Source organism: Geotrypetes seraphini, chromosome 10 (assembly GCF_902459505.1).
Source record: "Geotrypetes seraphini chromosome 10, aGeoSer1.1, whole genome shotgun sequence".
NCBI lineage: Eukaryota > Metazoa > Chordata > Amphibia > Gymnophiona > Dermophiidae > Geotrypetes > Geotrypetes seraphini.
Window position 1 is genome coordinate 130,150,885 of NC_047093.1, and position 24,251 is coordinate 130,175,135.

Here is a 24,251-nt window from a genome sequence, read left to right on the forward strand (position 1 = left end):
TCACCAAAGTAAATGGATGATTATAGAGTATTATCATTGCCTTTGGGTGGTGATATGTATTATAACACTATCATTAATATTTTAATTTGAGAATACATAGGTGTAAGGCAGGGATCTCAAAGTCCCTCCTTGAGGGCCGCAATCCAGTCGGGTTTTCAGGATTTCCCCAATTAATATGCATTGAAAGCAGTGCATGCACATAGATCTCATGCATATTCATTGGGGAAATCCTGAAAACCCGACTGGGTTGCGGCCCTCAAGGAGGGACTTTGAGACCCCTGGTGTAAGGCGTATGTAATTAAATATTTTACAGAGAGTTTGGGGGCATTTGCATTTTGGGGGGTCTCTCTGACCAGATCATATTGCAAATTTATCTCGTGCATATTCATTGTGGAGATCTTGAAAACCTGTGTCCCGAGGACTGGGTTGACAATCCCTGATGTAAAGGAAGCCCTGGAGTTTTCCTATGTGTTTGTCACATGGTCCATGAGATATTCTGCTCTTAATGCATCGCAATCATCCAGACGGGAATGCAGAACTCGGGAAAGCCTTCCTGCTTCTCTTCACAAAGGACCCGCAGTCCACTCTTTTCTATGATGCTGTGAAGAATGTGCAGGTCTCTAGTTATGCTGCTGTCTGAGATGTCCAGGATGCAGCCCTCTCGAGCCACGTTGTCTTTCAAAACAATAATGCCATTATCTCGCAGTCCAAATTTGCATCTGATCAGAAACTCCAGGAGGTCTTTATCTGTCAAATAGCCTGAGACAAAGAGAAAAACAATGGCGGCAAATGAATCCCAAGAAAGGGAATAACGTTGGGGGGGAGGGGCCATAGGGGAATAATATAAGCATTGTCTCATGGGCTACAGTACAGAGAAAGCCAAAAACTATACGAATAAGGTCCAGAATAAGAAAATACAGTCAATGAAAGCTACAAAGAGATACCTAGGCACCCTTGAATAGAGTATTAATAGGGCTTATTATTATAAGCCCTCAAAATGCCTCTACCATGGGTGGTGGGAGGAAGGATTTTCAGGGTGGCAGTAAGCCGGAAGGGTTGGGATGGTTTTGGAACGAGCTGGGTGGTTTTGGAACGAGCCAGCCCATATGGACAGGGCCCAATAAAAGGGATTCTGTCTGTGAAAAAGAGGCCTTTGGTTGCCTACCCTTGCTAGCACCGAAGGGGAAGTCCTAGAAGCCAAGACAGGGGAGGTTTGCTGTGCATGGTGTCTGAAGCCCCTACCGCATGGTACTGCGTGCCTGCCATTGGGCTCCTTTTACAAAGGTGCATAGGGTTTTAACGCGCGCTAGACCTTAAAGCCAGCACGGAGCTGGCGTTAGTTCTAGAAGCGTAGCAGGGGGATTAGCGCGCGCTAAAATCTTGCCTGCGCTAAAAACGCTAGCGCACCTTAGTAAAAGGAGCCCATAGTGTTCCTAATTTGAGGACACTATGAGGATCAGACTCTGGACTGTATGGGAATGGGATGGCAATTGCCACATGCTGCTTCCTGACACTCTAGCGCAGTGGTTCCCAACCCTGTCCTGGAGGACCACCAGGCCGATCGGGTTTTCAGGCTAGCCCTAATGAATATGCATGGAGGAGATTTGCATGCCTGTCACTTCCATTATATGCAAATTTCTCTCATGCATATTCATTAGGGCTAGCCTGAAAACCCGATCGGCCTGGTGGTCCTCCAGGACAGGGTTGGGAACCACTGCTCTGATTAATAATGCATGAGAGAGATTTCCATAAAATGGAAGTGCGAGGCATGCAAATCTGCTCCATGCATATTCATTAGGGCTAGCCTGAAAACCCGATTGGCCTGGTGGTCCTCCAGGCATCTCATTGTATGTATCTCATTGTAAACATCTCTTACTTCTTGTTGTAAACATCTCTTACACTCATTGTACGTATCTCGTTGTAAACATCTCTTACTTCTTGTTGTAAACATCTCTTACACTCATTGTACGTATCTCGTTGTAAACATCTCTTACTTCTTGTTGTAAACATCTCATACACTCATTGTATGTATCTCGTAAACATCTCTTACTTCTTGTTGTAAACATCTCTTACACTCATTGTATGTATCTCGTTGTAAACATCTCTTACTTCTTCTTGTAAACATCTCATACACTCATTGTATGTATCTCGTTGTAAACATCTCTTACTTCTTGTTGTAAACATCTCACACACTCATTGTATGTATCTCGTTGTAAACATCTCTTACTTCTTGTTGTAAACATCTCTTACACTCATTGTATGTATCTCGTTGTAAACATCTCTTACTTCTTGTTGTAAATATCTCTTACTCTCATTGTATGTAACTTGTTGTAAACTGCTTTGAACTTATGGTATAGCGGTATATAAGAAATACAATTATTATTATTATTACCCATTTAAATCATGCTCGAGCGGCAATCCTTCAATAATCAGTGGCATTTAACCAGGCAGCCCTTTTGAATATTGGCACTAACCAGATGTATCGGGGCAGAGTCAAAGAAGAGCCGAGAGTTTTGGCGGTGCTGGTTATATTCTGTGATAGTATCCACATAGCTAGCCGGACATGTAATACCACATATATAGCAGTCCTAACTTTACCTGTTAGCTATGCAGGTGCCAGCACTGAATACTGGCCAGCACCCACATAACTTCCAGGGACGGGCCTCCTACTCACCCCACTCCCTGAAGGGCATAGCCGTCCCCCTTCCACTGCCCAGGAAGAGCATTTGATTCCACAACTTATCTTCCATCGGGTAATTCTCCAGTTTTGTGCTCCACCTTTAGTGCAATACATGGTACAAAACTATGAGTCCACAATTTTATAACAAGTGCTCAGACCAAAATGTATTCCAAATGGAGCACTTATCCGTGCTTATCCATCATTTCTTTTTTTTTACGACAACATTCAACGTCCAGCCACGCCCCTTAAAATGCCGGACGCGGCAGGTTTTGTTTCTCCAAATGCCTCGGGGACACCGGTGAGCTAGTGGCTTGCTTTATTTTGGCCAAAAAACCAAATTCGAATGCTAACGTTAAATCTCCCGCGCCACTATAATACTTACCTTTCATGATTTTTAGCCCTGGTTTTGAATTTTGCATTTAATTAATCTGCAGCGTATCTCAAGCCATCATTTTATGTACTCAATATAATACATATTTATTTTTTAATTTTTTTATTAATTCTTTATTGATTTTTAAACAAGAATAGTGTTATATAAATAAAAGAACAGTATATTATTGCATTCAGTCGTAACTCTAAAATCTATATAGATAACAGAACTATCATTCAATAATTACATTATTTTGCATATAGTAATAACATAAGAACCAAGTAAATAATATAATATGAAACCAAGTTACCTAAAATATCATTATTAATATTTCCTCCCAACCCCCCAACCCCCCACCTATCACACAAATAATACATATTTAAAAATACTCTTTATATCCTTTGTAAGGTGCCCTGAATAAGTGCACTGGATAAAAGCCTAATTTAAAAAAACAAACAAACTTATTACAAGAGCGAGATAAGGAAATGTTATATTTAAAACCCACATTTATAGAAATCGTAAGAATACGGTGTATTCTTATGAGAAATATTATCTCTGTCAGAAAATATATATGCCTATGCAGAATTAGAGCGGATTCTTTTCATCCGCTGAGGGAGCAAAATCAAAGGAAAGTTTCACCAGTCTGCCTTGGCCTGCGCTGACTTTAGAGGTATCAAACGCCAGCGGGAAAGGGAGGAGAGGAGTTCCCTAGGGCCTGTCACAAAGCCAGACAAGATCATTTTTTTATCAATTCCATATTTATGCAAGAAGGGTGAATGTCCCCGGATTCCATGCTTTGATGAATAAACTCACTGCCAGATGTTTCTCTGTATTGCAGCTGGATTCTTCCAGCACATGATATAAGAGTCAATTACTACCCACAACTTTCTGCAGACTGCACTAGGCCCTTCTCTTCAAGTAGGGCATACTAAGCATTAAAAAAAAACATCAAAGCAACGGACAACTGGACACGTCTCAAAATGAAAACCATATATTATTCCCAGATTGTTTTCCATACAGCCAGTTTAAGGAAAATATGTACTGCAGAAAACATTTTTTCACCGCAGCACACTTTGTACGCACCTCAGCTCACCTCCGTATATACTTCCCAGCCAATAAGAACATAAGAACATAAGAAGTTGCCTCTGCTGGGACAGACCCGAGGTCCATCGTGCCCAAAAGTCTGCACCCGCGGCGGCCCATCAGGCCCACGACCTGTAATGTGATCCTTCTCTAATCCCTTTTATCCTTCTATCCATACTCTATCTAAAACCTATCTCTACCTCTATTTGTATCCCTCAATCCCCCTATCATTCAGGAATTTATCCAATCCTTCTTTGAACCCCCGTAGTGTACTCTGTCCTATCACAACCTCCGGAAGTGCATTCCAGGAGTCCACCACCCTCTGTGTAAAAAAGAACTTCCTAGCATTGGTTCTAAAATTGTCCCCTTTCAGCTTCTCTGAGTGCCCCCTTGTGCTTGTGGTTCCCCATAGTCTGAAGAACCTGTCCCTTTCTACCTTCTCTATGCCTTTCATGATCTTGAAAGTCTCAATCATGTCTCCTCTGAGTCTCCGCTTCTCAAGGGAGAAGAGCCCCAGCCTTCCCAACCTGTCTGCGTATGAAAGGTTCTCCATACCTTTTATCATTTTCGTCGCTCTTCTCTGGACCCTTTCAAGTATCGCCATGTCCTTCTTGAGGTACGGTGACCAATACTGGACACAGTACTCCAGATGCGGGCGAACCATCGCACGATACAGCGGCATGATGACTTCAGCGCTATTTAACAAGCCAGAAACAGCACTGACCGATTACATAGCGCTTAGCTGGCTAAATGTTGATATTCGGCCGGTGAGATAACCGGTTATCTCTGCTGAACAGCCGCGGTTCGTGGCTAAAAGTTAACCAGCTATATCGTGCGGTAACTGGCAATTTGCAGCTCTGACTAGCCATCAGTCCAATACACTCTATATAGAGCAGGCGTACATTTACAGAATAGTGCTTAGGGAAAATTTTAGCATTTTGGCAAGTGAATTTTCAGCAGTAAATGATGGCAGAAAAAGACCCACATGTTCCATCCAGTCTGCCCAAAAAGGTGGCCAGAGCTGCACCTAACAAGTTTCAAGTTTATTAAAAAATTTGTTGTCCACGCAATGTCAAATGCTTCAATGCAGGGGTCTCAAAGTCCCTCCTTGAGGGCCGCAATCCAGTCGGGTTTTCAGGATTTCCCTAATGAATATGCATGAGATCTATGTGCACGCACTGCTTTCAATGCATATTCATTGGGGAAATCCTGAAAACCCGACTGGATTGCGGCCCTCAAGGAGGAACTTTGAGATCCCTGCTTCATTGCGTATGACAATTTAAAATGAGGAAACAAACAACTTTACACAAATAAGCTTACAGTGACGCACAAATAATTACCAGTACAAAAGGAAAGGAGGGTGAACTACAATCTTTAAAGAAAATAGAGATACATTTAGGGGAAAAAAAACCAACTGGAGGGTAATAGAAATTAATCTTGAAAACATGGCTAAACCCGGAGAAGAGGTAAAGGAGATTACGACCTATACCAGTGGTTCCCAAACCTGTCCTGGGGGACCCCCAACCAGTCAGGTTTTCAAGATATCCCTAATGAATATGCATGAGAGAGATTTGCATATAATGGAAGTGACAGGTATGCAAATCTCTCTCATGCATATTCATTAGGGATATCTTGAAAACCTGACTGGCTGACATAAAGTCTGATTAAAATTAAGTATTAGGGCATATGCTTTAATGATAGAAGAATTAAGAACATAAGAAGTTGCCTCCGCTGAGGCAGGCCAGAGGTCCATCTCGCCCAGCGGTCCGCTCCCGCGGCGGCCCATCAGGCCCATTGCCTGAGCAGTGGTCCCAGACTATCCCTATAACCTACCGCTACTCTTATCTGTACCCTTCAATTCCTTTATCCTCTAGGAACCTATCCAAACCTTCTTTGAAGCCTTGTAACGTGCTCCGGCCTATCACAGCCTCCGGAAGCGCGTTCCATGTGTCCACCACCCTCTGGGTGAAAAAGAACTTTCTGGCATTTGTTCTAAACCTGTCTCCTTTTAATTTCTCCTAGTGCCCCCTTGTACTTGTGGTTCCCCATAATCTGAAAAATCTGTCCCTGTCTACCTTTTCTCTACCCTTCTATGTCTCAAATGCGTCCCTATACAAGTATCTTTTTAAAAGGCTTTAAAATTTTTCTACTAAGGATTCACCACGTAAGTAAATTGATAAGTTGTTCCAGATCTGGGGTGCTAGAACCGAAAAGATAGTAGATCTCCTAGTACCTATTACTTTTAAAGAGGGGATAGTCAGCAGATGCTGTTCAATTAATCTAAGTGTCCTGACTGGAAAATATGGTATTAGAAGACGATCCAAAAATATTGGTGCGTTAGTTTGTTGGATTTTAAAGGTTATCGGTGCGATTTTGCGAGATTGGTAGCCAGTGTGCTTTTCGTAACAGAGGCGCGACATGATCATACTCTCGGTGGGCTCCAGTCGCCCACGTTTAAATGCGGGTTGTCGAGTCTCCTCCTCGCCAACTACGGTATTTAGGCAGCAAAACATGATGAGGATGAAATGCGATTAGAACCAAGGGCTCCTTTTACTAAGCTGCGTTAGCGTTTTTAGCACGCGCTAAACCCATGCTACCCGGCTAGAACTAACGCCAGCTCAGTGCTATTCCACGCATTAATGCCTTAACGCGGCTTAGTAAAAGGAGCCCCAAGACTTCAAGTATTGTTGACTAAACTAAACCTTAAGTTTTTATACCGCATCATCTCCACAGAAGTAGAGCTCGACATGGTTTACAGGAATTACAAAAGAAAGGAACTCCAATGGGAAGAAGAAGAGCTTGGTAAAAAGGGGAGAAAGAAGGGACTAAGTGAAGAGGAGAGGGAGGGAGTGGTTACATTTTAGAGAAAAGCCAAGTTTTCAAATGTTTTCTGAAGCGTTGGAGGGAGGTCGCACTCTGGAGAGGGGCAGATAAGCTGTTCCACAGCTCGGTGATCTTGAAGAGGAGGGATGACAGTATTCAACTTACCAGTCAAGACGTCTTCCCCCTCCCCCTGAGCAGTATACACCCCCATTCGCATTATGTGACGATAAAATGATCTAAAACTCAGTCTTTGCCAAAGCCGCACCTGTCTTTTTGCCGTTTGCAGGACGCAAATCACAGAATTGTCTGGCATCGTGTCTTGAATCCCCCAATGCTGGATTTGGCTAATCTTCGTTCAGTCTTTTGCCATAGAAGTCTGTTCCCACTACTCTGACGCAAGAAAAGGCCTCAACAGCATTGCTCTGCTTCTATCCCTGTGTCGATCGCACACATTTTTTTTAATGCAACCATTTCTGACTCCACCACCTCTCTTGAAAGGGCATTCCAGGTATCTGCCACCCTCTCTGTGAAAAAAATATTTCCTGGCATTGCTCCTAGAGCTACCTCCTTGCAACCTCCATTCATGGCCTCTAGTTCTACCGCACCTATGACTCTGGAAGAGATTTGTTTGAATATCAATACCTTTCAGGTATTTAAATGTCATAGGGGAAAACATCCTCCAGGGATTCAAGACACAGTTAGACAAGTTCCTATTGAACAAGAACGTACGCTGGTAGGGCTGGTCTCAGTTAGGGCGTTGGCCGCCACGTGAGTGGACTGCCGGGCACAATGGACCACTGGTCTGACCCAGCAGCGGCTATTCTCATGTTCTTATGTATCGTATCACCTCTCTCTCTCTCTCTCCTTTTGTCTAGCTTATACATAGTCAAGTCCTTTGGTCTCTTCTCATATGTCTTATGGGCCCAAAACCTGTACCGTTTTTGTCACCTTCCTCTGAACCGCCTCAAGCCTTTTTATGTCCTTGAACTTGTGTTTTTTAAAGTGGGCTTTAAATAGGACTTTGATTTAAAGGATCTACTCTGGTCTGTTTTTCCTGCTTTTAATCACTGGTGTTTTGGTGATGTGCTTTCTGCGAGTAGCATTACATGCGGGACTTTTCAGTAAACTAAAAGTGAATTTGATTTTTTATGAAAAAGCATGCAGCTTGTGGACTTTACTTTTGATATTACACACGTTAGGCAGCAAGAGTCTTGGGGCATTCAGATCCAGCACTCCAAAACAATAATTATTGCTTAGAAGCCATCTATTTAGGCCTTCCCTTTCCCGGCCCCAGGCGCCATGACCAAGCTGATGGAGTGGCTGGCGGCGGCCCTGCTGGGCGCCGCCTGGCTGACGCTGAGCTTCGACCTGCTGGGCCTGAGCCTGCCCGAGCCCTGGCGGCGCCTCGTCTGGCCCCTGCCCGTCTACCTGCTGATGATCTTCGGCTGCTACTCGCTGGCCACCGTCGGCTTCCGGGTGGCCACCTTGCGCGACTGCGAGGACGCGGCCCGGGAGCTGCAGGAGCAGATCCGAGAGGCCCGGAAGGACCTGTCCAGGCGGGGGCTGACCTTCTGACTCTCTTCTCTGGGCTCGAGGGCCGCCTCGCGCTTCCTGTGTGTGGCAAGAGCTGAATCGTGACATTAAAGCACTCTGGCTTTTTCTTCAAAAAAAAAAAAAAAAAAAAGGAAGCCATCTATTTAATAATAACTTTTATTTAATAATAATAACTTTATTTTTGTATACCGCATTACCATGGAAGTTCTATGCGGTTAACAGATGAAGAGACTGTACATTTACAGCGAAGTTACCCTTTTTTTTTTTTTTCGGCGACGCTACATTTGCGGTGAAGTTATTTTTCAGGTCGGTTACAATTTGCAGAGAAGTTACATTTGCTGTAAGTTGCATATATACAGCGGAGTTCATACAGTAGTGTTACATACGGCGGTGATATATACTGTGGAGTTCGATAAAGCAGAGCAGAGGCATTTAGTAAGGGAGGTAACGAAGAAGGGGTGATTAGTTGGATAGGGTGATCCATTTTGTTAAGCCATTTGGTGGCTGACAGGATTGGAGGAGTCGATAGTCTGAGGTAAGTCAAGGTCCAAGGAGGAGGCAAGGAAGAGGGGGGGGAGAAGTTAGAGGAATTTATCAGAAAGGTAGGTTTTGATTGACTTCCTGAACATTTTGTAGGGGGGGGGAATTGGAGATGAGTGCTGTGAGGCATTTGTTCCATTTGCCCGCTTGGAATGCAAGGGATCTGTCGAGAAATTTGTTATAGAGACAGCCTTTCAGGGAAGGAAAGGGGAAAAGACCTCCGAAAAACCCTACTGCAGACAATTTTTATATATTCTATCAGTTATCGTGTTCCTTTTTCCATTCATTGCTTTAAAAAAAATCCCTATAATTTTCTACCATTTTTTCTTAATCAAAAAAAAATTGTTATAAATCTATTCAGTTGGTTTTTTTTTTACTTCTTTATTTGATTATTCGTTACAATACATTAATAACAAATATTCATGAATGACCATAGCAAACTCAATATAGAGAACATTAAAACGTAGGCAATTAGTCAACCATGTCCTAGTCCACGTTATCATGGTCGACGATATCTTCGTATATTAAATTTTCCAATTACACATTAAAAAAAAAAATCTATTCAGTTTTAAGATAAAGTATGATCTGTTCTTAACATAAATGCATATTGTATCTTAAAACTGAAAAGATTTATAACAATTTTTTTTTTTTTTTTTGATAAAGAAAAAATGATAGAAAATTATAGGGTTATTTTTTTTATTTTCGGCAATGCACGAAAAAGCAACCCAATAAAACTGACAGATAGAATATATAAGAATTATCTACTGTAGGGTTTTCTGAGGTCCTTTCCCCTATGGTTTCTAAGCAATAATTACTGTTCTGGAGTGCTGTATCTGAACCTCTGCCGGCCTTTACTCTTTGGTCTACAAGTGTCTGTTTATTTAGAACTTCATATACCACATAATAGCCGATCTAAGCGGTTTACAATACACAATTCATAGTCATCAAGAAAAGAACTCCATTAAAAATTGAAAAGAAAAGATTAAGAACAAAAGTTTAAAAGGGTTTTTGGTTTTTTTTCCCATAAAATATCATAGCAAATATCTCAACAATAACAATTCTAATAGTAAAACAATAAAACACAGATCACAGTCCCAAACTCTATTCTAAGTCGAGAAAGCCAATTGGAAAAAAATGTGCTTTTAACTGTCTTTTAAAATGTATGTATGATTCTTCTTTTCTCAAGTCTAGGGGCAGATTATTCCATAACCGTGGAACTAAATTTTAAAAATGCACAATCTCTAGTTGATGCAAGATGTGCCTTCGAAATATGAGGAACGGCTACCATATTGTCATTCAGGGTTCATAGACAACAACGCGGAAGACAAAGGCGCGCGCCGACAACCGAGCGCAAGACGGAGGCGCGTGCCGAAGAAAATGACTGTTTTTAGGGGCTCCGACAGGGGGTTTTGTTGGGGAGCACCCCCAGTTTACTTACTACAAATCACGCCGGCGTTGTGGGGGTTTGGGGGGTTGTAACCCCCACATTTTACTGTAAACTTCACTTTTTCCCTAAAAACAGGGAAAAAGTGAAGTTTTCAGTAAAATTTGGGGGGTTACAACCCCCCCAAACCCCCACAACGCGGCGTGATTTGTATTAAGTAAAGTGGGGGGGTTCCCCCCCACGCCCCCCCCCCCCCGTTGGAGCCCTAAAAACAGTCATTTTCTTTGGCGTGCGCCTCCGTGCTGCGCTCAATTGTCTGCTCGCTCCTTTGTCCCGGCGCGCTTTTGACCTGACATCTAATAAACGCCTTGGGGCGTAGAATAGCACCAAATTAGAAAGATATGAAGGCTACAACTGAAATAATGCTCTATGGGCTAACATTAACATTGCTACTGAGTAAAGATGGCATTCTATGTTCCCCATCCACCAGGGACTCGCTTTCACTTAAATGTAACCACCATGGTATGGCCAAACAATTCCCACTTGAAACCACCATTACATTTACAATCTTAGCTGGCAACAAAAATCTATGAATGCCAATGGACCCGACCTTACCAGCAACCCACTGAATCCAGATAACATCATATTTCCCTATGGCTGGGCTGAAGTCTTGCAAATTGTAACAATGCAAGCTTTCCACTCTGTCGGCTTCTTCCTCTAGGTAGGTTTGGGCTTCCTCTAGGAATGGCTCCATCATATCCACCAGTTCAATGTTACTGAAAAGAGGCAGGAGAACGTTCTTGCTGACCCTCCCGATCCCCGAGCCGCAGTCCAGAGCAAAGTCGGTTCTTGCTTTCCCAGGACCCTGGCAATAACAAACAGGTTTCCAGGTCACTTCTTAGCTTTGTGCTGCTCTCAGATATGTTATTTCTTTGCTGCTTAAGTAAAGGTTATTTTTAAAACACTTTTTTTTTTTTTTCATATGTCGCCAAAACACAGCATTTAACATTTTTAAGGTATGAAATAAAACCTGTAGTAAAAAAGAGAACAGTGGCCTATTATAGACAGAAGGAATAATAAGGCAGAATGCCTTTACATTTCATGTGACTATCTCCAACAGCATCCCAACCTTCACTGACCAGAAGTGAAGATGAAACAGCTAAGCCCCAAGTGGGTGGAACAGTGCAGGAGACAAGCGGGAACTGGTGCAGAGCAAAATCCAGGTATGCAGCAGAAACTAGGTTCAAACACCATAGGGGTAAACTCTGAACTGGGCAACAAAGAGGAGCTGGGTAGCACTAAACGGATGGAAGGTCCACCAAGAACTGTTATGCCAGCATAAGAGTGTTGATCACTGATTAGAACAGGCCTGCACAACCCCAGTCCTCAAGGGTCGAATCCAGTCGGGTATCCAGGATTTCCCCAGTGAATTTGCATCAGATCTATTTGCCTGCACTGCTTCCGTTGTATGCATATTGATCTCATGCATATTCATTTGGGAAATCCTGAAAACCTGGCCTGGCGAGGGCCGAAGTTGTGCAGGCCCTGGATTATACCGATGATTCCCAAACCTGTCCCGGGGGAACTCCAGCCGGGTCTGGTTTTCAGAATATCCACAAAGAATATTTATGTGGTCAATTTGGCATACACTGCTTCCTTTGTATGCAGATCTATCTCTTGAATATTTATTGAGGATATCCTGAGGCACTGACTGGCTGGGGTTTCCCCATGACAGGTTTCAGGTTTATTTACAATTTGATAATATCACTTATTTCTAAGCGATCTATGAGATAAAAACAGGGACAAAATCAGATGAGGACTAGCTTGATACAAAAGAGACAGGGGGTAGAAGTACAATAATTATAGAAAGGCTTGGGAAATCTTGAATTAGACACACCTCTTCTGGTCCAATGCTTATTACAACTGGACCTCATGTTTCCTTAAAAGTGGGTTATACCTAAATGGTTTCTGAGGCTTCTCTGCAAATAGTTGGGGCCGGATTCTCGAAAAAGCCACTGAATGTTAGTCACCAGCAGGAGTCTAGATCGCGCCTACCGTCAACTAACTTAAGGGTTTTAATTGATTCTAAGTGGTGGGATAATTGGTCGTATCATTAAAATGCAATTAAAACCTAATTTAAAAAAATGAGATGTTGCTAGGCAGCTTCTGGGATTGGCGCCTAGCTTCGTCTAGTGACGTTAACGCTCGGAAGTGGGCGTGTTTAGGGGTGGCACCAGACTTCGCCATCATCACCCCATCTTTCAAAAAACTCCACTGGCTACCTATCGAGGCTAGAATTATCTTCAAGTTTGGGTGCCTGGGTTACAAGACACTCTTCGGCACCTCACCCACTTACCTTCTGAAACACTTTGTACCTCAAAATAAACCCCGCCTCTCTTGTAAACCGTTACTATTCGCCTTCCCTAATCCCAAGGGATGTCATTACAAGAGATTCCTCGACAGGACGCTCTCCTTCCAAACAGGAACCTGGAACAACACCCTAAGCAACCTCCTCTTGAATTCCTCGACACACCCAATCTTTCAGAAAAGCAATGAAAACACACCTAGTCGACAAATTGGTTTGAACTTCCTGCCTTCAAACCTGTCTTCTCCCGCCAACTTCTCCAATCCCCCCTCTCTCACCTACCCTCTTTTCCACCCAAACTCTGATACTCATGTACAAGCTACAACCCTGTTCTCTTAGATCTTCCCTCACCTTGTAATCACTCTGTTAGCTACACTACTGCATACCCGCACCTTATCATGCTGCAATACTGTGCATCTGTACCTTGTAACCATTTTGCTCGCTGCTTTACTGTAAAGCTATTATTATTATCACTAAGCAACACTAACCGTGATTCTGCAAGGACCTTAGGCACCAGAAATTTCCACCTTTCTTGATTTCAAATCTATCAATATTCTTATTCATTCTCTTATCATATCTAAATTAGATTATTGTAACTCCCTCCTCATTAATATAACCCAGAAAGAAAAAAGACGACTTCAGATAATTCAAAATACCGCAATAAAATTAATCCATAAAGCTAAAAAATATGATCACGTCACTCCACTACTGATTAAATCACACTGGCTACCCATTTCCCATCGTATTACTTTCAAAATTATACTCTTAGTACATAAAACACTGACTTTCAATGAACCACAATTTATTTCTAAAATGATCATTCCATATAATTCCGTACGTTCCTTACGTTCATCTACTTCGAATTTATTATCTATCCCCTCCTTAAAAATTATTGGCATAAGAAGAAACGAAATATTTTCCGTTATGGCACCCACGTTATGGAACTCATTACCAAACTACATAAGAATAGAAAAAGATTTACATACATTTAAAAGATTTTTAAAAACTTTTTTATTTCAAGATGCATTTGAACACATGTTATAACACGCATAATTTTTAAACTTCTTAATATAAATATTGCACTTTCCAATTCCCCTTGTTCCCACTGTGTTTTCCCTTTTATGTAAATTTCAATATATAAAAATGATGTAACTTTCCCCTTCTTTCCTGCCTACTTATATTATTCCTTAACCTCAAATGTATTGTACTGGTCGTTCTCTAAAAACTGTTTTAAATCGTCTGTATTATGTCCAACCTGTCAAAAATATATGTGAAACCACTATCTGTGGCTTTTAGAGTGTACATCGCCTAGATATTTCGATAGGCGATTCATAAAATGCTAATAAACTTGAAACTTGAAACTTGAAATGCAGGGCTGTAAAGCCCTGGCCTACATTTATGACCCCTAGGGCCCTTGCTGGGCACCGGTATCCCCGAATCTGAAAGCAGCGCTTGTCCATGTTTGGCACACGGCAGGCGCCCGTTTTATCGTGTGCATGATACAAGCCATCGAGTTTGCAGCTGCAGAAACATTGGTGAATAATGGACTAGAGGAACCTACACAAAGGCAGGATATGCAAATTCCAGACTTTCACTGGTGGGTAAAGATCGCATATCACAATTACGCACATACAGTAAACAGTAATACTGCTTGAAAGCTGAAAGATATATATATATATATATATATCTAATATAATAAAATGGTAGGACACGCATGCGCACTAAAAAAATCGTGTTCCCTGAGCTGTCGCGTTTTTTTTTAGTGCGCCTGCGCGGGTTGTACGTCACCAATGTTCCTCCTCCACCGTGCAACGCAAGCCATGTCCGCCGCCGGCCTCGAGCTACTGGGGGGCCGGCGGCGCGAGCCGCCCGGCCGGCGCTGAGGCCCCGCCTCCCGCTTTCGCCCTACACGGCGACGCCAGACCCGGACCTACAAAACGCTGAGGCCCGTCTTCCGACCTACACGGCGCCGCCAGATCCGGCACCACAAAACGGCCCTCACATCCGCGAACATGCTTGCCATGGAAACAGAGGGGATCAGGAGCTAAACATCGATTTTAAAAAACAAACAAACGACAGTGCACAACGACAGAGACACACAGACACTCCCAGCTTTACAGGGGGCTAAAGAGACAGATTAAAAAAAATAACAAAACACTAAGGAGAAAGAGAGACACAGGTAAGGAATGCTGCTGGGCAGGGGGAGCAGGGAAGAGGGTCAGGGGGAGAAAAGAAGGAGTGCTGCTGGACAGACAGAGCAGGGAAGAGGAACGGGGGATCAGGTAAGAAGTGCTGCTGGACAGGGGGAGCAGGGAATAATGACTGCGGAGCAGGGAAGAAGCTGGACAGGGGGAGCAGGGAAGAGGGACAGGGGGAGCAGGTAAGGAGTGCTGCTGGACAGGGGTAGGTAAAAGGAAGGGAGAAGGCCTACCGCTGGACAGGTGGAACAGGCAAGGGGTGATGGTTGACAGCCGAGGAAAGAGAGAGACAGAAAGCGGTCAAGAGGAGAGAGAGAAAAAGAAATAAAGACACACACATCTATTCTAGCACCCGTTAATGTAACGGGCTTAAATACTAGTATATATATATATATTGTGCTAAGGGGTTAAGGGCCTGATTAGAAGGAGTGGAATTGAGTCTAGTTCCTTGATTAAAGACTTCCCGGAGACCCCACGATTCTCTGAGCCCCTACCCCAGACATCTCACTTGGAGCAGAGGCGTTCAAAAAAGCTACTTATCTACCCTGCCTCAGATGTAACTATGTCAGAGAACTCCAGGAAAAAGAAGTGGAACCCAAGAGTTCATGAGGCACCGGTCCTGAGAAAGAAATCCCTGAGGAGGAAGAGAAATTGATCTGGGAATATCAGGATGAGGAATAAGATAGCCCTGTGGAAGTAAGGGAAGCAGGATGAAAATATGGAAATAGGACAGTAACCTTGATGTCACCCAAGAGAAAGGAGGAATAAGTTTGGGGGATGAGAACCCTGAGAGCATTCTATATGGGTGGTGACTTTCTCCCTTACACTCTGTGCCCAGGGGACAAGCTGAATTCTGGCAACCCTGAGTATGACCTTGAAATCTTTGGGCAGGTGACAATTTTATGTCTGCCTAGACAAACCTGAGGCTTTTTCTTCCATTTAAAGACATTACCCTTAGCTATTAGAGTGGAGCATTTTTGTTTGATTGTAGTTATACATTATCCACTTCACTGACATTGATAAGATTTAGGGTGAGTTATAGACTATATCTGCATGGAGCATATTTATCAGCCAAGTATGACTGCTGTTGGAATCTTAATAGGAAGTATGGGATCTGGGAGATCACTTCCACATTTTCTCCATGGTCTACTGAGTGAGTATATGATGAACTGGATGTCATCAATTTGAATTCCCCCCCCCCTAATGGATAGTATGAGGAAACTATGACCCCTTGTTTCTGTGACGACTGGGATGAGTGACCCTCTCAGGGATGAATGCTGGCATCCTGCATAACCCCTGGTAAGCCCATCCCTGGACTATGTTGGTGAATGTTGCAAGTCCAGAGGTAGCTTCTAAAGAGAGAGACAGAGAGCAGATTGAGCCAAGTATTTGCAAGATCACTTGTAAAGGAGATCCAATCAAGGATTCGGAAGGCTATCTGGTGACACATATGCATATGTACCTCCCTCTTTCTCTGTGGTTGAGTGTCTCTTTCTCTCTCTCTCTCTTCCCTTCCTCCCTCTCTCTGTGGTTTAGTGCAGTGGTTCCCAACACTGTCCTGGAGGATCACCAGCCAGTCAGGCTTTCGAGATAGCCCTAATAAATATGCATGGGGCAGATTTGCATGCCTGTCACCTCTATTATATGCAAATCTGTCTCGTGCATATTCATTAGGACTATCTCGAAAACCCGATTGGTTGGTGGTCCTCCAGGACAGGGTTGAGAACCACTGGTTTAGTGTCTATTTCTTTCTCTCTCTCTCTTACCTTCCATTCCTCCCTCTCTCCATGGTTGGGTGTCTCTTTTTTATTTTCTCTCTCTCTCTCTCTCTCTTTCTTCCCTCCAAAGTAGATGGTCTGTGATCCCTGTGGTTGGGACCATGATTCCAATCACCCTCATTTGCATGAGGACGCTTTGTGAATCCCCCGGCCAAGGATCAGATCAGATCCGTGGCCTTAGTGAATCTAGCCCTAGGTTGTCTTGTTTGATGTTTAGCTTTTTGGCTAAGAGAGCTCAGTCACCTAGAGTTCCTCGTTAATGAAACTACTGCCAAATGGGAATACCTTTCCAGTAAAATTTTGAGCTGCTGACAGGAGACTACAGATGTATGCTGGATTTGACCCAATATATAATAGGGCTGAGAGCAGAGCAAAGAAAGAGCTCGGGCAGGAAGTCTGAACAGTTCATGGTGGAAAGGGCTCAGTGGGTGAGAGGCACACAGAAAACTGCTGGTCCCAGGTGGAAGGGGTCCAGGAACTAAGAGGCACCTGGAGCAGATGGCCCCTTGGATTTAGGCACCCCAAATGTTTCACTTTGCACTTATTTGCATTAAATCTTAGCTGCCGGATATTAGACCATTCTTCTAATTTTTGTAGATCCCTTCTCATATTGTCCACACCCACCGGGGAGTCCACTCTTGAAAACTGTGATGTCATCCGCAAAAAGGCAAACTTTCTGCAACGTTGCTCATAATATGTTGAATAGGATCAGCCCCAGTAGAGATTCCTGAGGAACTCCACTACTGACATATCTATCCTCTAAGAAAACTCCAATAATTACCACCCTTTGCCATCTGTCAATCAATTAGTTCTCAATCCAGTTCACCATGTTAAGTTCTAACTTTAGACTACTGAGTTTATTTACGAGTCTCCTTTGAGGGACTGTGTCAAAAACCTTACTGAAATCCATGTAGACTACATCCAGCGCGTCCACTATCCAATTCTTTGGTCACCCAGTCACAGAAATCGATCAAATTCATCTGGCACGATTTTCCTTTGGTGAAACCATGTTGCCTCGGATCTTGTAACATATGGGTGAGTCTTGAGGTAACAGTAGAAAAAAAAAGGGGAGGATAACGTAATGGAACATGGAAAAATAAATGTATTTCTCCTATCTAACTGATTACACCTTATTTACGTGAATTACACTGGTTGCCTATAAAAGGGAGAATACTTTATAAATTCTGTTGTATTCTATTTAAAATACAGTTTGGAGAAACGTCTGATTATAAGCCACTTCTCCTTAAATTTTCTAATAATCCATCTTTGAACCTAAAAAACAATGATACTTTTCGGTATCCAGTCAGGAACAATAGATAGAATAGAACATTTAATTCCACATGGCATATCAAGCAGCAAAACTGGAAAGCTTTACCAACTAATATTAACGAGCAATTTAATTTAAATGTTTCAAAAAAGACCTAAAGACATATCTATTTCATGAATTTGTTACTAATAATACCTAAATATGGTAACACTAGTTTTTAATTTGCATCACCACAATTACTTATGTAAACCGCTGTGAGATATTGGCAGTATCCAAATAAAAATTTTATTGTATTGTATTGATTATAACGTGTCTTTTCTCAAATTAGCTAAATGAGTTTTTGATATTCTAAAGCAGTGGTTCTCAACCCAATCCTCAGCCACTCATAGGGGCCAATGCAGAAAGGCTCGTGGTAGAACCCCACACAGATATCTGAGCATATGGCTTCTACTGTGAACTTAATACCAAGCTACGCAGAAAGTTAATGGCGTGCAAATTTTATGCCCTGAAAACTTGTGGCTAATGGGAAGGGGAGCATGCTGGATACATGGCGAGCACCACTTCTAGTGCACGTCCAAACAAAAATTGAAAAATACCGGCTCACATCGGTGCCTGTTCTTCTGCATCTAAATATGAGCCTCGCACTTGCACATAATTCTTTTGCCGGGAACAGCAAAACGGGCATCGATCTGTGCTTTCACTCTCAGTTTTGTTCAGACCAGGGCAGGGATCTCAAAGTCCCTCCTTGAGGGCCGCAATCCAGTCGGGTTTTCAGGATTTCCCCAATGAATATGCACTGAAAGCAGTGCATGCACATAGATCTCATGCAGATTCATTGGGGAAATCCTGAAAACCCGACTGGATTGCGGCCCTCAAGGAGGGACTTTGAGAGCCCCTGGACTAGGGGGTACCAGATTTTCCAAATGGAAAATCTGGACCCATGGCCCCACCCCCAGGCCTGCCATGCCCTGTTCCACCCCATCCTCGCCCTATGCCCACACCCCCCTGCATGAGTGACATCGGATGGCATTCGTGCATGCGCTGGTGTAACGCGATGACTAGGGTTACCAGATGTAATGTAATGTAATTTATTTCTTATATACCGCTACATCCGTTAGGTTCTAAGCGGTTTACAGAAAATATACATTAAGATTAGAAATAAGAAAGGTACTTGAAAAATTCCCTTACTGTCCCGAAGGCTCACAATCTAACTAAAGTACCTGGAGGGTAATAGAGAAGTGAAAAGTAGAGTTAGAGGAAAAATAAAAATAAAATAAACATTTTAACAAGACAGCATTGATCTAAATACTTTGGAAGGTAGAAGAGAGGAGAGAAAGGAATAGAAGCAGAAGGGGGAGCCGTTGAACAGTAGAATTCTGGAGAAATTGAAATGATAGAAATAGAACAGAACAAAGACAAAAGGCAAAACAATAGATAAGATTAAAGATAAATCATAAGCTGGAAAGAAAAATAAAATAAAACTTTGTCTTCAATCCACGGTTTCAGCGTCAGTGATGAAGTGGAGCAAGTAAGTTTAGGAGGAGCGATTGACGTTTCCAGAAAGGATGTCTGGATTTCATTGGACATGTTCTCCTTTTGAGGACATATCCGGGGATCCAGATGGCTTTTCAAAACCCCGCATATTGTCCGGTTCTTGAAAAGCTTTCCTTCGTGTAGGAGGGCATCTGCGCATGTGCGAACGTCCTGCCCAACGAGAGAATGCACCGGGGGGGGATTGGAGGCGGGGCATGGGGTGGGACATGATGGAACCGGGGCATGATAGGGCGGGGATGCGTGGGGCAGGACTGGCCTGGGGACGGGTCTAGGAGTCCGGATTTTCCAGACGGAAAATCTGGTAACCCTAGCGATGACATCACGCACGTTAGTGGCGTCGCATGCGCGAATGCCATCCCGAAATCGCTCATTGCTAGAAGTTTTTCAAAACTCGGACAAAGTGCCAGGTTTTGAGAAGCCATCTGGATCCCCAGACGTGTCCATGGACTTGTCCATGGAAATCTGGACATCTGGTAACCCTAGTTCAGATACACATCTGTTACCTTCCATCTGTCTTTGAAACTTGCATGGGATTCCTTCTGGTTACAAGACAAAACTAGCAATTAAACCTCAAAACTAGTAGGAAATCCTCTCTGGGAACCCTTGTATGCTGTTCCAGATGCACAAATATCAAAAGCCCCTATTTACTTCTTATGTTGCCACAGAATACTCACTGGTCTCCTTTCCATTCATTTTTAATGCAATATGCATGAATTTGGCACAAATTAACTCTTGGACACAATCCCTCTTTACGTTGTATAGTCACATGGTTAGACCCATGGTAGCTTTCTGCATGCAGCGGCCGGACCATGAGACTTCCCCCCGACGTTAATTCTGATGTCGGCGAGAAAGTCCCAGGCCAGCGATTGGCTGGCCTGGGACTTTCTCTCCGACGTCAGAATCGCCATTGGGGAGAAGTCTCGTGGGCCGGCCGCTGCACGCAGTCATGGCCAGTCTGCTGGGAGAGGGATGGAGTGTGTTGACTCTGGGTCAACAGTGGCAGGGAGGCATCCCAACGACGGTGGCTTCAGTAGGGGGCAGGAGCAGGCAGGCTTCGGCACGGGTCGGCTTTAGGGGAGGGAGGAAGGGGGTGGGACAAAGGTTGGAAGGCAGTGAGGGGGAGGGAGCACGAACTCAAGACACAGAAGGAAGGGAGGGGGCATTGACATGGGACACAAGGGAGGGAGAAAGGAGGCACTAACTTGGGACATAGGAGGGAGGGAATAGAAAGGGACAATTGTTGGGCCTGAGTATGTGAGTGAAAGGGAAAAAGATGGTGCACATGGGGAAAGGAAGAGGAAAATTGTGCTTAGAGAAAGAGAGAGGAGTGAGGTAGAGATGAGAGAGAGAAATGTTGGATATGGTAGTGGAGAGGGAACAGAGGAATAGATTGAAGGGGATGCAAGGGGGAGGAATGTTGGGTATAATGATGGAGGGAGAGATGTGGCATGGTGTTGGAGAGGGGTGATAGAAGGAGAAATGGGCAGTGTTGAAAAATTATCTAGGGATGAGAGAGGAAGAAAAGTTGGACTCTTGGAGGGACAGAGAGAGATGTGGTTGGGGAATGGAATGAGGTCTGGAGGAGAGGAAGCATGCAGGAGGCAGAAAGAAAGAAAGAAATATTGGATGCACAGTCAGAGGGAAATGCAACCAGAGACTCATGAAATCACCAGACAACAAAGGTAGGAAAAATTATTTTATTTTCAATTTAGAGATCAAAATGTGTCAGTTTTGAGAATTTATATCTGCTGTCTATATTTTGCACTATATTTGTCTATTTTTCTATAGTTGTTACTGAATTGACATTGCATATTTTAAAGTCATCTGCCTTGACCTCTTTGAAAAAAACCTGAATATAAATGATAATTAACAGTTTCTCTGCATACAGTGTGCTTTGTGGTTTTATAATTTTGTGGTTACAATTTAGTATTAAGATTATATTGTGTGCATATGAAAAATGGATAGAAGAAATTGCATTACAATTAGTACTATTATTATGGGGGTGGAGTCAGGGGGCAGAGTTTGGGCGGGGGTACTCGGTTGGTATTTGTTAGGCATAGGGGGTACTTGGCTTGAAAATGTTGAGAAACACTGGTCTAGAGGGACAGGAGAGATATGAGTCAGATGTTCAAATACTTGAAAGGTATTAACGTAGAACAAAATGTTTTCCAGAGAAAGGAAAATGGTAAAACCAGAGGGCATAATTTGAGGTTGAGGGGTGGTAGATTCAAAGAGTAATGTTAGGAAATTCTTCTTTACGGAGAGGGTGGTGGTTGCCTGGAATGCGCCCCCAAGGGAGGTGGTGGAAAGGAAAAGGGTGACAGCATGGGACGAACACAGAGGATCTCTAATCAAAAAATAATGTCTATATTGTATATTGAAGGAGCTGGGCAGTACTGGGCAGACTTGAACAGTCTCTATAGCCATTCAGTTGAGGCTGGACTGAGGAGGGCTTCAATGGCTGGAATGGTTTAGATGGGCAGGTGTGAGTTTTGACAGAGATTCCAGTAGACGGAACCTAAGCACACTACCGGGCAGTGCTCTGGGTTTCTGGCCCAGGAATATATAAGAAAAAGGACCATTTAATTGAAATGATTAATTTATAGAGCGTGTGCGGTTGGGCCGACTGGATGGACCATTCGGGTCTTTATCTGCCGTCATTTACTATGTCACTATCTATTCCTCGATTTTACTACTGACCGATAAAGCAGAGGAGCATGAACTGGACTGATAATATTGACAAGGCTCCGAGGAGGCCTTTTATTAAGGCGAGCTAAACAGACCCCAAATTACCAAAAGAATACACACTGCACCCATAATGCTGAAAAAAAAACATCATTTTACCCAAAAAGTGCACCGTGCACTGATTACGCCAAAAAGATGGTCATTTACCGGAAGCATGGAAGGCAAGAGTTTCCAACAGACTCTATACGGCGTTGAAAACACCAAAAGCTGTTGGTTTATGAAAGGTGTGCACACTGCACTGATGACGCTGGAAAAAGTCAGCAGGCCGATGTATTTAACTACCTGTGTAGGCAGCTTAAACGGAGACTTACCCCAACAAGCCTCCTCAGAAATTCTTTGGAGGATTTTAGGTCCATGTCCGAAAGCTCCAGGAAATCACCCATCATGCCCCCTTCAGTCGCTGGCACATCCTGGTAAAAATTCTTTGCTCTGGCATAGAACTGCATTTCCCCATCAAGAACTTCACTGGTTAAGGTATAAAGTTTCACTGCAAATTTACGAAATGGAAAGAAGTTGTCACCAACTGATAAAAAAGTATACAAAATCACGTGTAGCTGAACTGGAGCACACACAAGAACACAAGAATAGCCGCTGCTGGGTCAGACCGGTGGTCCACGTGCCTAGCAGTCTGCTCACACGGCGGCCCTTAAGTCAAAGACCAGTGCCCTAACTGAGACTAGCCCTACCTGTGTATGTTCTAGTTTAGCAGAAACTTGTCTAACTTTATCTTGAATCCCAGGAGGGTGTTTTCCCCTATAAAAGCCTCTGGAAGAGCGTTCCAGTTTTCTACCACTCTCTGGGTGAAGAAGAACTTCCTTACGTTCGTACGGAATCTATCCCCTTTCAACTTTAGAGAGTGCCCTCTCGTTCTCTCTACCTTGGAGAGGTTGAACAACCTGTCTTTATCTACTTTGTCTGGAATCCCTGGAGGCTGTTTTCCCCTATAACAGCCTCTGGAAGAGCGTTCCAGTTTTCTACCACTCTTTGGGTGAAGAAGAACTTCCTTACGTTTGTACGGAATCTGTCCCCTTTTAGCTTTAGAGAGTGCCCTCTCGTTCTCCCTACCTTGGAGAGTGTGAACAACCTGTCTTTATCTACTTTGTCTTGAATCCCTGGAGGCTGTTTTCCCCTATAACAGCCTCTGGAAGAGCGTTCCAGTTTTCCACCACTCTCTGGGTGAAGAAGAACTTCCTTACGTTCGTACGGAATCTATCCCCTTTCAACTTTAAAGAGTGCCCTCTCGTTCTCTCTACCTTGGAGTGGGTGAACAACCTGTCCTTATCTGGTGGTAAAGCTACGAATGGACATCTGAGGAACAGGATTGAGCACTTGCCCAGTCCTTTCGCTCCCCTCTCTGGAACTTTCAGCCTTCACCACCTCATCAGAAACATACAGGAAATCTAGATGCAGAAATCAGGAGTGGTATACTGGCAACCTGAGGTTGATTGCCACTACAGCAACTTGTGACTCGGGGGAGATCACTTAACGCTTCATTGGCCCAGGTACAAAATAAGTCCCTGTCTAAAATATATGAACTGCTTTCATTGTGTAAACCACATAGAAAAAGCAGTACAGTACTCCCCCTAAAATTCGTGGGGGTTCTGTTCCAGGAACCCCCGCAAATTTTGAAAAACCGCGAAGGCAGGAGAGGGCAGCTGGGGCGCCGGCGGGTGCTTAAATTGTACTTACGAAGCCGGGCACATTTTTCGACCACCTTTTCCTGGTACTAAAGTCATGGTTACACCAATCGGGAGCTGCTTTGATACGCCAGATAGCGTGTCAAAGCAGCTCCTGGTTGACGTAACCGTGACTTTAGTACCAGGAAGAGGCGGTCGGAAAATACCGCGAATTACTGAGTCCGTGATTTTTGAACCGTGAATTCACGGGGGGGTTTACTGTACACCAAGTCC

The 24,251-nt window shown here is 43.5% G+C and overlaps 2 protein-coding genes across 2 annotated transcripts; one reads left to right on the forward strand and one right to left on the reverse strand.

The window, feature by feature from the left end:
• Positions 1-263: 263 nt before the first annotated feature.
• Positions 264-22,772, reverse strand: METTL11B (methyltransferase like 11B). The gene is made up of 3 exons (XM_033961930.1): positions 22,653-22,772; positions 11,050-11,299; positions 264-759 (listed from the first exon to the last, which is right to left on the reverse strand). Exons 1-3 carry the CDS (start codon positions 22,725-22,727, stop codon positions 503-505), a joined length of 582 nt encoding a protein of 193 aa, XP_033817821.1. The 5' UTR covers positions 22,728-22,772; the 3' UTR covers positions 264-502.
• Positions 8,256-8,531, forward strand: LOC117368352 (dolichol-phosphate mannosyltransferase subunit 3-like). Its single transcript, XM_033961931.1, has one exon. The coding sequence runs from the start codon at positions 8,256-8,258 to the stop codon at positions 8,529-8,531; it is 276 nt and encodes a 91-aa protein (XP_033817822.1).
• Positions 22,773-24,251: the final 1,479 nt, after the last annotated feature.